Below are 15,062 nucleotides of genomic sequence, written 5' to 3'. Positions count from 1 at the left end.
GAGACAGGGTCGGGGTCGAAAAAAAATTTCCCATCGGCTTAGGATCGGGAGAATATCCTCCCCGCCATGCCCTGAAATATTAAATATTAAATTTAAATATTATATATATTATATTTTATGTAATAAATATCTAAATAAAAATTAGAAAAAACCCATATATATATTTATTTATTTATCAAATTATTAATAATTAAATAAACATTAGTATAAAAATTAAATAAAATTCTAAACTTATATTAACTATATTATAATTTTTTTAATTTTTTTAAATTTTACAAATAATATATTGGTGATTGTGTATGTTGGTATTTTGTGTTAAGTCGTATTTGTAAATGAGTTTCTCAACTATTAAAAATTTTTATGATATTTTTAGCAAATATTTTATAAATTTTATTTTAAATAATAATAATATTTTAATTTATTAATCGGGGTAGGAGAATCCCCGACACCGAAAAATCCCTCTGGATGAGGACGGAAAATTCCCCATATTCTTGGATTAAAAACATAAATCCAGGGGACTGTTTAACAAATGAAAAAAATTTAGATATCGGATCCAAAGACAAATCCGATAACCCGATAAGGATTTGCTATCGGACTTCAATCCGCAACCCTATAAAACCCACGACTCGCTCGGCTTTGCTTCTTCTCTACTCTTCTCGAGTCTCCGGTCAAAACCCTAGCTCCGGCGATCATCGCCGCCATCTCCGATGGTGCTTACCTACACCCAGGAGCACACCTACCACCACCCTTGGGATCGAGTCACAGCCGCAGCGTGGCGGAAGTTCACGGATCCAGAAGCATCATCGGCGCTCTCCCACGTCGTCGACGTCCACACCTCTCCCGCCGGCTTGATCCCGAAGCCGGCCGCCTCCACACGACCAGATCCATCACCGTCCGATCCCCACCTCTACCATTCCCTCTCCGCGCGCTCACCGGTGGCGGCGGAGCAGTCTTCTGCCACTGCATCGAGACGACCATCGCCGACTCCGGGAGGCGTCGCATGGAGGTCGTTGCACGAAACATCGGCCTCCGGCGGCTAATCGAGGTGGAGGAGCGATCCGTGTACGAGCCCCACCCTCTGGATCCAGATCGCTGGACGGCGTTCCGGCAAGAGACGAGGATCCGATGCAAGCCCTTGTCGGCCTTGGCGTCTATCGCTGAGAAGGTTGAGCAACGGTGCGCTGAGAGGTTCTTGCAGAACAGCGCCAAAGGAAGGGACTTTGTTGAGCGGATTTGTAGGTATCTTGAGGCCGAGGGTTCCTCCGCCGCCGCCGCCGCCACCGCCGCCGCCTCGCCGTGAGAAAAAGGTCAGAGCTTTTTCTCTTCCATTTTTTTCTCACTTCTTTCTCTGCATTGATGTTGTTGTTGTTGTTGTTGATGTTCTCAAAAGGAAAATTGGGAATTTTGGTGTAATGATAATAATAATAATAATAGTTATGAAATTTTAGGGTTTAATGAAAACTGAGAAATTATTGAAGAAATGGGAAACCTTTTTGGTATTTGGGATTTGTTTTATCTGTTGTTGAGATTGTTGTTGCTTTGATTTGGATTGAGAAAATAATTGATGAAATATGAAGGAAAAATGTTAGAAATTTCATTTTGGAGGATCAAGTGAAATTGTTACAAGGAAATTTTTGATTAGCATGTTTCTTGGTGAATTTTCATTCATGCAAAAGTTGTTTGTTTGTTTTTTTTTTTTTTGCTGTAATTGATCATATGTGTAAATTAATGACAAAATTAATTAATGCATTTGGGAATTCAAATAAATGTTTTATGGAAGGGAAAAGTAACAGTAAGTCCTTGAAAGTTTTCAAATTTCAGTGATAAACCTTCTTTCATCCCTAAAAAAACTTTTTTTTTTAACTTTTGACAAAAATAACCGTAAGTTTTTAAACAGAAATATATAATATTAAATGAAAAGATAAAATATTAATTAAAAATATAAATATTAAATGAAAATGTAACATTTATATAAACACGTAAATACGCAATATTAAACACAAAACATAATTATTAAACATGAAATAAATATTATAAAATAAATTGGCGTAATGAATTGCAGTGAAAAAAATAAAAATAAACTTAAAAAAAAAGTAAATTATCTAAAAAAATTCAAATATTAAGAAACTGTTTGATAAGTTTTAAAACTTTCAAGAGCTAAAATTAATTTTTCCTTATATATTTGAACAGATTTACAATTGAATCAATTTAAAAAATCAAAACAATATAATTCCATATATTTTATTCAATGCACAAGAATCAAATAATTTTAACTAATTTTAACGTACAAGGTTTGCCAAAAACACATTGAAGAAAATATTACAGATTTATTTAAACTAATCAATAGCTTACATAAAGTAAACAAGATTTAAAAGAAAATGCTTAACAATAATTTCAGAAAAAATAAAAATACCACTCACTGATGATCTTTGTAACACTCAGTTACCCAGAATAACACAACAAAATATAATTCAAACTAGCCCAAAAACTCAAAATTTAAATTACAAAATAATAGTGATGCCAAAACTTGCATTAAAAATAAATCTATTATCATTCACACATCATAGAAATTGGCATTTACAGCTCTTTTCACCCCCCAAAAAAAAAAATGAAGTTGTAAGAAAAATGCCACAAATCCTGTATAACATAATACAAACTGGTTTTTTTAAACATCAATTGAAATCAGAAAGCTTTTGATGAAATGCTCAATGAACTAACAGTTACCAACCTACCTCAATGGTCACAAGATTGAAACTCAATTTTTCTAAGGATGTGGAGCCACTCTCAAGTCAAATAGTCTAATGCCAATGAATATACATCATAAACCTAACAACATTACATTTTTAATTGCTTTGCAAACCTCATCAATTACATCTTCTTCAACATGTATGCCTCAATCAACAACCGAATTTTCGTCGAATACTTTGATGTTATTCCCAAGTCAAATCAGCGAAATATTAATGAATAAGCAAAACAACCTAACACACTTTAGTTTAAACCAGCATACAACTCATCAACAAGTCTTTTCAGGTCTAAGTTTCTCTGAAAGGAATAATGGCAAACCATGATTCCACCACCAAACATTTTCCTAAATCACTACAACTAATGCACTCATACCACAATCACTAGTGATAAGATAATCTATTCCTCCCATAACTTGATGAGCACTTCAAGCTCTAAGTGCTCACCAAACATTTACCTCTTATTAGAGATGTCACCTCCACCAATTTCATGCTCCCTCAAACTTTTGTGTGTGCGCGTGGGCGTACAGAGGCTTCCATAACTAAAACCTTTACATCTAATTCATTCTTTTTGATCCTGAGTAAATCATTTAGAATACGATTTCTATTTCAAAATTCATAGATGCTCATATTCCTCATTCAGGCATTTCGTCTCAATATTCCTCATTCATGCGGTTTGTCTCAATCACTATGTCATATGCCCTTATCCAATACATCCTATAGATTCTGTGCTCGTGATAAAATTTCTCATCGTTGTTGTTTCAATTGATATTCATCCATGCTAATCCCACAAATTTTTGCAATAATTTATTCATCCAAAAATACAGAAGAAAATCTGTGAAGCCACATCAGCTTACAAGGTAAAAATATACAAGAGATGGCAAGTTCTATGATACATTAGCAAACTAAGGTGTGTGGTGCATCCAGTGTAGTCATCAAAATAATTTACATTTATTGACGATAAAACAAGAAATACAACCTTCAAACACAAATTATGAACTATTTGAGCATAATCAACCATAAGCCCATGTTTAAGTAAATACTTAAGCCAAAACACTAAAGCATGATGACAAAGATTTGACAAGCATAAACCCCGGCCTTGGTAATTAAAACCAAACATCAACTTCACATCACACCAATATGAACAACCAGTAGAATTATAAGTTATAACATGAAAACAACAAAAACAAGCAACAGATGTAGCCAACTCATAAACCATATTGATGTCTACCAAAATAGCAGAGATAAAAGACTCACATATCAGAACAACACAGAAACCTTTCGATTCCCAACAAGATATATGGTTTTTGACGCTGCATGGATGTCCCTAAGATCAAGCTTAGAGACATTTATAGCAATAAAGATCATCTAATAAGATGAGCAGCCAACATGAAGATAAACCACAGAAGTGAGAAGAGAAGCATCTAAGTTCATCAAACCTTATGCATCTCATCTCTAGATCTTCTCTAGCTTTTCAGCCTTGACAACAGGGTTGGCCTTTGCTATGGCATCTCTGGCTGCCATCCGGTAATCAAACGGGCAGCTATGCTTGTCAGAATAGCGGTGGACAGCACAGAAAATGTTCCCACATCTGCAATTGAAACCTGTCAGTCCAACCCTCTTCTTGCAAGCATTGCACCGATTGGGACCCTCCTTCACCTTCACTTCTGCATCCTTATTTGCAACGAGGACATCCGATGGCTGTGCCAAGACAGCCTTCGACTCCACCAAACTAGTAGCGCCATCCACAACATCAGTAACAACAGGCTCTGTTACATTGCTGCTGCTGCCGCCGCTGTTGCCATCATTCACAATGCTGTCTATGGACGCAGCCGCAAGCTTCGCCTGTTCCTGCTTCAGCACATGGTCCTTGTGGCATTTGGAGCACATATTCATTGTGGCAGGTGATCCAAAGAAGCCACACTTGTTCACACAGTGGATAGGGCCCTCTGGAGCCTGGCAACCCGCCTCCTTATGCTCCATTTCCTCAATTATCCTGCACCACCAACACCCTCAAAACCTCATCTCAAACCAAACTCTCCATCTATCTATTCAAACATCCATATCCAATAAAATGGGATGAATCCACCTCATAAAAACTAACAAACAAAAACACAAACATTCAGAGAATTCCAACATGTATCAACATATACAAAAACAACAAGATTTCTTTGCTAAAATAAAACCCTAAACCAACAATCCCCAATTCAGAACCAACACATTGAACAACAGCAAGATACCATCTTTTCATCAAAATAGAGCATCATATGACAACAAGATTTTCCTTTCCCAAAAAAAAACAGAAAAAAAAAGCATATAATCCCAATTGAGAAAATAAATCCCAAATTCAAACAAACAAACAAATAAAGAAAAAAAAAAACTCACCTGGAGCCTTCTCCGAATCAAATCCCCAAACAATTCCACTCCCCTCTCCCAAACCCTGCACCAATCAATCAACAAACAAACCCATCAAACCCTAATCATCATCTCCCCCAAAAAAAAACTCAAAAAACCCCAAAAAAATCGCAAAAAACAACAGAAAATTCAAGCAAAGAACCCAAACCCCAACCCTTACACACCACGATCGCCTCCAAATCACAGTCTCCGCTCCAGCGATCGCCCGAGCGCGAGAGAGAGAGAGAAAGCGAAGCGAAGAAGCGAAACGAGGGCACGAGAACTCGTTCTCTCAATTCCGCCGCATTTAATCTCCGATGCGGGTGTCGCTGCCCGTGCTGCCCGGCACGGCTTTTAAGACGAAACTACCCCTCATTGTTCCGCATCTTATCCTACTCCACCTACGTGGCTAACCACCATTGGTTTATCTGAAATTTCAATCAAGGGCTTTGATTTCGCCACGTTTCAAAAAAAGGTTATCTAGTTTGGTGTTATCGTTGGCTGGAGGGACATCAATTTGGGTTGATGCTTCTATGCTGCTACCCGGGCAACTGCCCGGAGGGCTTTTTTGGAATTTTACTGAGAGTGGACCCCACTAATGTTTTTAATTATTTACAACCACTCCTCCACTTTATTATTTATATAATAACAATAAAACATTGCTATATATATCTATATATATATTTGGATATTTATTTATTTATTTATTTATTTCTATAAATGTAATTGTTTTAGGGTTATTGATATTTTATTGGAACAAGTTAAAAGTTTCTTTTTAAGATATTTTTAAAAATGGTAACTTTGGAATAAATTAATGTCAAAATTAAATCAAATTTGTCTACTAATATAATTAGATATCACTTTTTATTTATTATTTCAAATTATTAGGATGTATCATTCTTTTATTAGCTATTTTTTTAATGAGATGTGAATTAATTAATAACGTGTATGTATGTAAAGTTTATATCTCAATATATTTGTATTTGTATTAGCGCATACTTACATTTTATTATTAATTTAAAAAATATATTATTATATGATAAAAAATTAATGACTCCATTAATAGCTTTTGTTGTATATGCATAAATGAAAAGGTATTAATTATTTGTCAATTAAAAAAAACACAAATTAATAAAATCTTCAAAATTGTAAATATATATGTATAATATTTTCCTTGTTCATGGATAATTAATTAAAATCACTCTTTCACATGACAATGATTCTTTGGTTTTTTATTAATGCATGTGGTTTATCCACCTTTTCAAAAATAAATAAATAAAAATTACCATTATTTTGAACACCATGTATTAATTGTCATGTGAACAAAATTTGTCACATAAAAATAAATGAAATATAGTCAATCATGTGCATTTAAAAGATCACTGATAAATTCATATAAATATATAAAGTTATAAATAAATATTTATAGACTAAAAACAAATCTTGTAAATTATAATAAATGTGAACCAATAAATGCTCAAATATAAGCAATTAGTTTATACTCATCCATTTAATTACTATCTTACCATAAGTAAAAATTTGCTTACGTGACACTGTAAAAATGTGTAATTGCTAATATACACTCAATTTTCATTTAAAAAAAAATAGACTAGACTCCACTCAACGGGATAATAACTATAAGTTACACCCTTGATTTTTTTATGCACTTTTTCTAACTCTAAGATTGGTCCTTGTGCAACTGTAAAGTTATCTAATACACCATGAGATCTTATTCTGATATAATAATTATGAAAAAAATGATCTTATACGGCTGTCATTACTTATAGTTTTTGTTTCTTTCTCTATAACTCCTATGTTCAATAAACTCGTTCCCTATTTCTCAATTACATTGATGTCTAATCAACGCTTATAACTGAGTTACATCTCAATTTTGCAGTCCATGTTTGATTATAGTTTTTATTGTCTTTGTATCTATTCAATTATTATTTTAGTGTATATATTTCTTTTTTAATTAATATATTTTAGGTAGTTAGATTTTTAAAAGTAAAATTTAGATTAATTCTTTTTTTTCCCCCAATTTCTTCAAATGAAGAGTATAAAAACAGTTTTTTTAAAAAAAAATTATTTAACTGATTTGTCCAAAGATGTATATAAGTAAATAAGTAAGGTTTTATATAAATGCAAGAAAACAAAAATAAAAGTAATTAGGAAGAATGTGAATGGAATTAGGTTTGTAGGAAAGGTTTGACAATTTCATGTTATGTGTGGGGCTTGGACAAAAGTTTGATTAAGATTTGGGGGGAGATGTTCAATGAATCAAAATCATGAAAACATTAAACAAGTAAGAGGCTTTCATACATTTGTTTGATTGGGATGTTTGATAAGAACTCATATTGATTGGAATTAAGAATCCATCCAAGAAAAGTATGAAAAATTAAAAATTAAAAATTCTAAAAATTTGATGTTTTTAATTGCTTTTAATTATTGTGACTTGATGTAATAATATATAGTTCTATATGTATATATATATATATATATATATAAGTCCACGTGATTTGATGGCATATGTAGATTTGAAAATTTATTGATGTTTATGGACGTAGTTCAATCAACATTCAATAGTACCGCGTCTTTTCTATCTCAACATCTTATCTAAATCCCAACCTTACTCGTTACTTTTATCACTTTTCTCTTTTACCTTTTTATCATTTGCTGATATAATTGTAAAATATCCATAAATGATGTAATTTTTATATATATATACGATTATCTGTAAATGACATAAATTATATATATTTATAGTTAAAATCCATATTTTAAATTACTTTAGAAGATAGATGTTTTTTATTTTATTTAAACTTTTCATGCATGTCACTATAAGAATTGTTGCAATATTAAACCTATCACAGACTTGGCTTTGATTTTTTTTCCCCATATATATATATATATATATATATGAGAGAGAATTGTTTGCATACTCTAATTGAAATGTTTTTATATGGTAATATATTTTTATAATTGAAAGCTAACTTATAAATTATATAAAAATAAAAGTTGATGTTTTTTTATATTTTTCCATACAAATAAAGAGAAAAAAAATTGATTTTTATATGGTAATATATTTTTATAATTGAAAGCTAACTTATAAATTACATAAAAATAAAATTTGGTGTTTTTTTTTTCATATAAATAATTTTTCATATATATATATATATATATATATTTATTTATTTATAAAAGATTGGCAAACCACGTCAAAAGTGTGCATAAGGTAGTATGTTTCTACATGTATATAAATAATTTATAGAAATATACAAATGAATATTAATTATATAAATAATATATGATGGAAAGAGTTTGAGGTTTCAAGTTTCCATACTACAAATAAAATTAGAAAAACGTAAACATATATATATTCACATTCATATCTCTGCCTTCATATCATAGAATATTTCAATTTATAAATTTAATAAATAAAAAGTAAAAAAATAATCAAAAACCATACCCCTATATTTGTTAAAGTGAAATTATTTACTTGGAGTTTTTAAAAACAGTTTAAACTTTGTAAATCTATAATTTCCTTTCTCTCATAAGATTAAAATCTAATAGCATTATTAATTTTATAATAGAATGATAAACTTATTCAAAATTATATTTCTATAATTTAAAGAATAGTTTAAATTTTTTAAATATAATAAAAAAAAACCTTGGCATGAAGGTGCACACTTGAATGTTCAATTTCTAATTGTGCACTTGAACACATGTCCTGACTATTTTGTTTGTGGTATTTATTAAAAAAATAACGAAATAAAAAGTAATGTAATTTTTATAAACTATATATATTTTTTAATAAAATTTTCATATAAATCCATTTATCTTAACCTTGTGATAATATAGAAAACACAATCATCATCATTATTTTTCAAATGTTTTTTTTTTTTAAAAAAACTAAGAAGAAGAGTGCATGAAGAATAAATAAATACAACTTGATTTCAATAATTATTTAACCTAACACAAATATATTAATATAATCTAAGAATCAAAAGTACAATTATACCCTAATCGAGATAATATTCTCTTCTTTTCTCGCATGAGTTAAGAGTGAAAAAAAAGGTTAATAAAGACAAAAGTATGATCACGGGTGACACAGAGCCAAAGAACACACCATGTGCATTGACTTGTGCTTTCCAATACTAACTTACAAACTATAAACTCCAACTAATTCCTTTTTAAATTCCTTTTTTTAAAAATATTTTTAATTCATTTTTAAATAAATTTTTAATTATTTTTTAATTTCAATAGTTTATCATCTACTCAATAGCATACTACTATTCTTTGTTTGACCCATCAATATCTCTAATTAATTAATAATAATAATAATAATTATTATTAAATTAAAGAATATATTGTGCCCTAATTGAGAGGTCATTTGGGACACTTCTTAGAAATTCCTCATTCCTTAATTATTCTCATAAAAAAATTAAAATATAAAAATTATTTTAATATACATCATATTTTCTTTATATATATATACACACACACAATGACAAAAAATAAATAAATATTTACATATATACAACATATGTTACTATTGAAAAGTCAAAACCTTTTTTCTTAGAAAAATAATAATTATATATATATAAAGAGTTAATTAACAATAGCCCCCTCCAACTCTTTTAATTCTATAAAAGTCCCTCAAATTTATCTTATTTTTAAATATAAATTGAGATTAAATAAGAAAAAAAATATCAAGGTATTTTTGGTATATGAATAATTTTTAATATGATAATGATTAAGAAAAAATTTAGGGAAAAAAAAACTAAAAGCATGGAAAAATACATTAGAGATTGATTATGAAAGTTGTAAATTGCTAAGGATTGATAGGTAATTTTGTTTATATTTCAATTTTCAAATTTTTTTTCCATGCAAATGAAAAAGTGACCACATTTGGTTGTCAGTTGTCAATAAATCATTTTTATTCTCTAAAATTGGCCAACTTTTGGTTGACAAATTTGTCCAAGTCCTGAAAGGTCAAAAGTGTGGTCCTTGTTAGCAATGAAATGACAACATGATAATAATTTATATATATTTTTTTTACTGTTTAAATGTAAAAAAACAAAAACTTTAGTAGTAGTGGGTAGTTATTTTTTAACCATTATCACTTGATCTTTAATTGGTAGTGCAAATGCACCAAAATATGGATAATTAATATTAATAATTAAGGGTTTATAAGTTAATTGGTGTAATTAAATATAAAAAAATAATAAAATAAAAGTCACAAGTTGAAGATATGGTTGACCACTTTTTATGGTGAAGGATAACTAATGAACAACAGTATTTGCATGCTACACTTTACACCCTTAAATTAGCACAAATTTACATACATACCCTTCCAATATTATAATTACTAATATACCCTTAACTTTTCTTTTTTTAACTCCAAAAATTTAGAAATTAGTGTAGAAATATCTTATAAAATATAACATTATGATAAAAATTTATTAAAAAAAAACCAAAAACCCATTTTTTTTAAATAAACCAATTTATCAGTTTTTTTTTAAAATATTATATACATAATGTTTTAAACTCAAAATTACTAACTTAAATAATAAAAATTAGTCTCTAAATATATATTATTTATTTATTATATAAAAAACTAATCATCTAGAGATATCTCTAAGTTTGCAATCTAGAGACGTCAGTTACAATTCATTCATAAACACTATTAAACATTATTATACAGTATTACACAGTATCATGCACAGTAGTTTATATAATATTTATATAAACAATAGTCATTAAATCATCATCAAATCAAATTTGTATAAATAAAAACATCCATAATTTTAAGTCATTTAAGTAAATATACAATGACTTAAACTCAAATATATATATATATACATAATTTATATAATTGAAAATTAAATTCTATCATATTGGGAAAAATTCAAAAAAATTCAAAATAAAAATTTTCCAAAAACCAAAAAATGAATATTAAAAAAATAAAAATAAAATTAATGGGAAATAAATGCACTTCCACCAAACCCAATCAATCAGGGGTATAAAAGTAAATTCCTCCCTACAAAAGACAGTGACAAGAGTACACAAAGCACAGTAGCAAGTCCAACACAGTTAAAAACAGTATCTGCAAATCCCATTCTTCCTTCCATATACAACAAACACCACCACCTTCTTCTTCTTCTTCTTCTTCCACTCTCTTCATCCATGGCCACTCCTCATGCTCTTCTCCTTCTCTTCATCTTCATCATCTTCATCTCCACCTCCTCACCATCCTCAGACCAAGACCTTCTTCTCACCTTCAAAACCTCCATTAATGGCTCCTTGCAATCCCTCTCCAACTGGTCTCCAACCACTCCAACATGCAACTTTACTGGTATCTCCTGCTCCACTTCTTCACCTCCATCCATCACTTCACTGGATCTCCAAAACCTTAATCTCTCTGGCTCCATCTCCTTCTCCTCCCTTTGCCAACTTCACCATCTCTCCCAACTTAACCTTGCTCACAATCTCTTCAACCAACCCATCCCTCTCTCCATCTCCCAATGCACCTCATTGACCTCCTTGAACTTCAGCAACAATCTCCTCTGGGGTACACTCCCAGACCAGTTCACACAACTCACTTTCCTCACTGTCCTGGATCTCAGCCATAATCAACTTGAAGGCCAGATTCCTCTTGTTTTAGGGTCACTGCAGTCTCTCCAAGTTCTCAACTTGGGGAGCAATTTGTTCTCTGGATCTGTGCATCCATCCATATTTGCTAATTTGACTCACTTGATGCATTTAGACTTGTCTAAAAATCCCAGTTTGAGTTCAGAGTTACCTGTGGAGCTTGGGAAGTTGAGCAAAATTAAGAGGATTTTCATGCAAGGATGTGGGTTCTTTGCTGGGATTCCTGAATCCATTCTGGTTCTGCATGAACTTGAGGTTTTGGATCTTTCCAGGAACAATCTGACTGGAAGGATTCCTTTAGGGTTTGGTTTAGGGCTTCCCAAGTTGTTGTCTTTGGATTTGTCTCAGAACAGAATGTATGGTTCTTTTCCTGCTGATGTTTGTTATGGGAAATCTCTTCAAGAGTTGAGTCTTCATGCCAATTCTTTCACTGGTTTTGTGCCTGATTCAATTGGGAAATGCTCCAGTCTTGAGAGAATCCAGATACAGGACAATGAGTTCTATGGACAGTTTCCATCTGGTTTGTGGTCATTGCCTGAGATAAGGATTGTAAGAGCTGAAAACAATCGGTTTTCGGGGGAGTTGCCGGATTTTGTCAAAGTTCCATCACTCTTGGAACAGATTCAGATTGATAACAATAGCTTCACTGGTAGAATTCCCAAGGGAATTGGGCAGATCAACACTTTGTATAGATTCTCTGCTTCTTTTAATGGTTTTCATGGTGATATCCCGGATAATTTGTGTGATTCGCCTGTCTTGAGTATCATCGATTTGTCGCACAATTCTCTTTCGGGCTCAATTCCAGACCTTCGGAAATGCAAGAAGTTGGTGTCTTTATACTTGGCTGATAATAGCTTCACTGGGAGCATCCCTTTATCACTTGCTTATTTACCGGTGCTGACTTACATCGACCTTTCGAGCAATAATCTCAGTGGTGAGATCCCACAAGAGCTTCAGAACTTGAAACTAGCATTGTTCAATGTCTCATTTAACCAATTATCAGGCAGGGTTCCTTTTTCACTGGTATCTGGTCTTCCAGCTTCATTTCTGCAAGGAAATCCGGGTTTATGCGGACCTGGTTTACCTAATCAGTGCGGCAATACAACGAGTGCAAAGAGTTCACCAGGCAGTAGATTGATTTTTGCTGCAATTGCGATAAGCTTTGTATTTGGATTCATGGTGCTGGCTCTAGGATTATTTGTCGTGTATCGGTTGTCCTGCAAAAAATCACAAACAGGTAACTGGAGGTCAATCTTCTTTTACTCTTTAGGAATCAGAGAAGATGAGCTATTAATGAGCTTAGACGAGAAGAACATTATTGGCAGAGGGATATTTGGCGATGTTTACAAAATTAAGCTGCCTACCGGAGAATGTATTGCTGTGAAGAAGCTATTGAACTCAAGCAAGTTACCTTTTAGAACAGCAAAGACTGAGATCAGAAAATTGGCGAAAACTAGGCAGCAAAACCTCGCCAAATTGTTGGGCTTTTGCCACTCAGAGAGTGTAGTGCTTCTCATCCATGAATACTTGTCTAATGGCAGCTTAGGTGATTCACTTTGTAGCTTGGAATCTCCATTAGACTGGAGGGTTCGGTTGCAAATCGCTTTAAGTGCTGCTCGAGGAGTAGCTTACCTTCACAAAGACCATTCACCGCGTCTACTCCACCGAAATATCAAATCAAACAACATTCTTCTCGACATGGATTTCGAACCGAAGATTACAGGATTTGCACTTGATCATGTCATTGGAGAGAGCTCATTTCAATCAATTTTGGCTTCTGAATTAGATTCCTGTTGTTACATTGCACCAGGTATGTCAAAGTTGCAAAGGAATTCTAAAATTTTACAGTTATAACTAATTGTTACCATGCTACATGAAATTATTATCTATTTCATCTTATGCCTGAATAACTTTGCAGTGAAAATGTGATCAAACTTTTATCAATGTGAATCAGTTCATATTCATAAATTGAACAAAGGAAGTCTTTCTAAACCGCATATATCGATTGTTTTACTCCATAAATGAATTTCTTCATATGAGATAACAATTATTTTTCCTGCTCTCACTGCACAAACACAGAGAAATCATTCATGTTTTTTGATACAGCATGCTTAAATATAATGCATCTGTTTTTGCTCTATCTTGTATTAGTCTAAAGCTCATTCATATGTACAATGTGAATCAAACTCTATAAGAACATCATTGAAACTCTTATGAACATTGACTACAAAGCACTTGCACTACTAATGATCGAAAATGTCATAACAGAACAAAAGTGCAGCAAGAAAGCAACAGAGCAAATGGATGTCTACAGCTTTGGTGTCGTGCTACTAGAGCTCATAACAGGGAAAAAAGCCGAGATTCCTGACTCAAGGGATTCTATTGACATCGTTACATGGGTGAGACGGAAAATAAACATGACAAATGCCGAACATCAAATACTGGACTCAAATATCTCCAACTCATTTCAGCAAGAAATGCTCAGTGTTCTAGAGCTAGCACTTTGCTGCATTTCTGTGGTTCCCGACAAAAGACCAAGCATGTTCGAGGTTGTTCAGTCTCTACAATCAGTCTACACTGGTTTTCAATCTCCGAAGTTCAATTCAGGTGAAAGTTCCTTCTCAATAGAGCACTGAAGTCTTTCACATAGAATGTTCTACTATAGTTTCTGTTGTATATATATGTCTTTCTATATGATATACTCTAGAATATAGAGAATTCAAACTAATGAGCTACTTGCAGACTCAGAATGAGAAGTTGGTAATGAAATGGTCTCTCTTTTGACAATTAATGTTTCTTTTGTTCATTATTCTTTTGTTTTTATCTAGTTGAATAACTTGGTCAAATGAGATATACCAAGAAAATCACTCCTATATTTACCTGACTTAGTCTGACTAATATTAATTATAATTTAATTTATGTTTTAGTTATGCAATTCAAATTCAACTATATTTAAATTAATGCTTACTTTTAAAAAATCCCTCTAAATTAAAGGTTCCTTTTTTGAAAGAGTTCCCAAACAGAACCACAACCAATAAACGAAGAGACAAAATAACATTGTTGGTCATGTCTTTTTTGTAATGTTTGAAATATAGCAAAGTAAAATGCACAATGTCTTTGACCTCCATTTAGGGTCGCAATCGAGCTGAACCGAGTTTTGTTATGTTCAAGCTTGGTTTGACACTATTTAAACAGAGCTTGACTTCGGGTTGGTCTATTTTAAGTCTTCTTTATTAAGTTTGAGCTCAGCTTGCTAATTAAATATCAAATTCAAGC

At 31.9% G+C, this 15,062-nt stretch overlaps 3 protein-coding genes across 3 annotated transcripts; 2 read left to right on the top strand and 1 right to left on the bottom strand.

Annotated features, from left to right (window-relative positions):
• The first annotated feature begins 623 nt into the window (after nt 1-623).
• On the top strand, nt 624-1,595 carry LOC120253929 (PRELI domain containing protein 3B). Its single transcript, XM_039262122.1, is given in 2 exon segments — nt 624-834; nt 837-1,595. Coding segments are annotated over 2 exon segments (591 nt in total). The 5' UTR covers nt 624-707; the 3' UTR covers nt 1,301-1,595.
• A 2,287-nt stretch (nt 1,596-3,882) lies between these two features.
• Nucleotides 3,883-5,459, bottom strand: LOC120257212 (zinc finger A20 and AN1 domain-containing stress-associated protein 8-like). Its single transcript, XM_039264780.1, has 3 exons — nt 5,321-5,459; nt 5,127-5,181; nt 3,883-4,737 (listed from the first exon to the last, which is right to left on the bottom strand). The coding sequence occupies exon 3, from the start codon at nt 4,722-4,724 to the stop codon at nt 4,197-4,199; it is 528 nt and encodes a 175-aa protein (XP_039120714.1). The 5' UTR covers nt 4,725-4,737; nt 5,127-5,181; nt 5,321-5,459; the 3' UTR covers nt 3,883-4,196.
• A 5,665-nt stretch (nt 5,460-11,124) lies between these two features.
• Nucleotides 11,125-14,592, top strand: LOC120252823 (probably inactive leucine-rich repeat receptor-like protein kinase At5g06940). Its single transcript, XM_039260995.1, has 2 exons — nt 11,125-13,596; nt 14,055-14,592. The coding sequence occupies exons 1-2, from the start codon at nt 11,322-11,324 to the stop codon at nt 14,420-14,422; spliced, it is 2,643 nt and encodes an 880-aa protein (XP_039116929.1). The 5' UTR covers nt 11,125-11,321; the 3' UTR covers nt 14,423-14,592.
• Nucleotides 14,593-15,062: the final 470 nt, after the last annotated feature.

The sequence above is a fragment of the Dioscorea cayenensis genome, chromosome 3 (genome assembly GCF_009730915.1).
Source record: "Dioscorea cayenensis subsp. rotundata cultivar TDr96_F1 chromosome 3, TDr96_F1_v2_PseudoChromosome.rev07_lg8_w22 25.fasta, whole genome shotgun sequence".
Classification (NCBI taxonomy): Eukaryota; Viridiplantae; Streptophyta; class Magnoliopsida; order Dioscoreales; family Dioscoreaceae; genus Dioscorea; species Dioscorea cayenensis.
This window is presented reverse-complemented; position numbering and strand designations above follow the sequence as displayed.

Coding starts and splice junctions, on each gene's coding strand:
- LOC120252823 (XM_039260995.1), top strand. CDS start 11,322: ATGGCCACTCCTCATGCTCTTCTCCTTCTCTTCATCTTCATCATCTTC. Junction 13,597..14,054: donor CTGTTGTTACATTGCACCAG/GTATGTCAAAGT, acceptor ATGTCATAACAG/AACAAAAGTGCAGCAAGAAA.
- LOC120257212 (XM_039264780.1), bottom strand. CDS start 4,724: ATGGAGCATAAGGAGGCGGGTTGCCAGGCTCCAGAGGGCCCTATCCAC.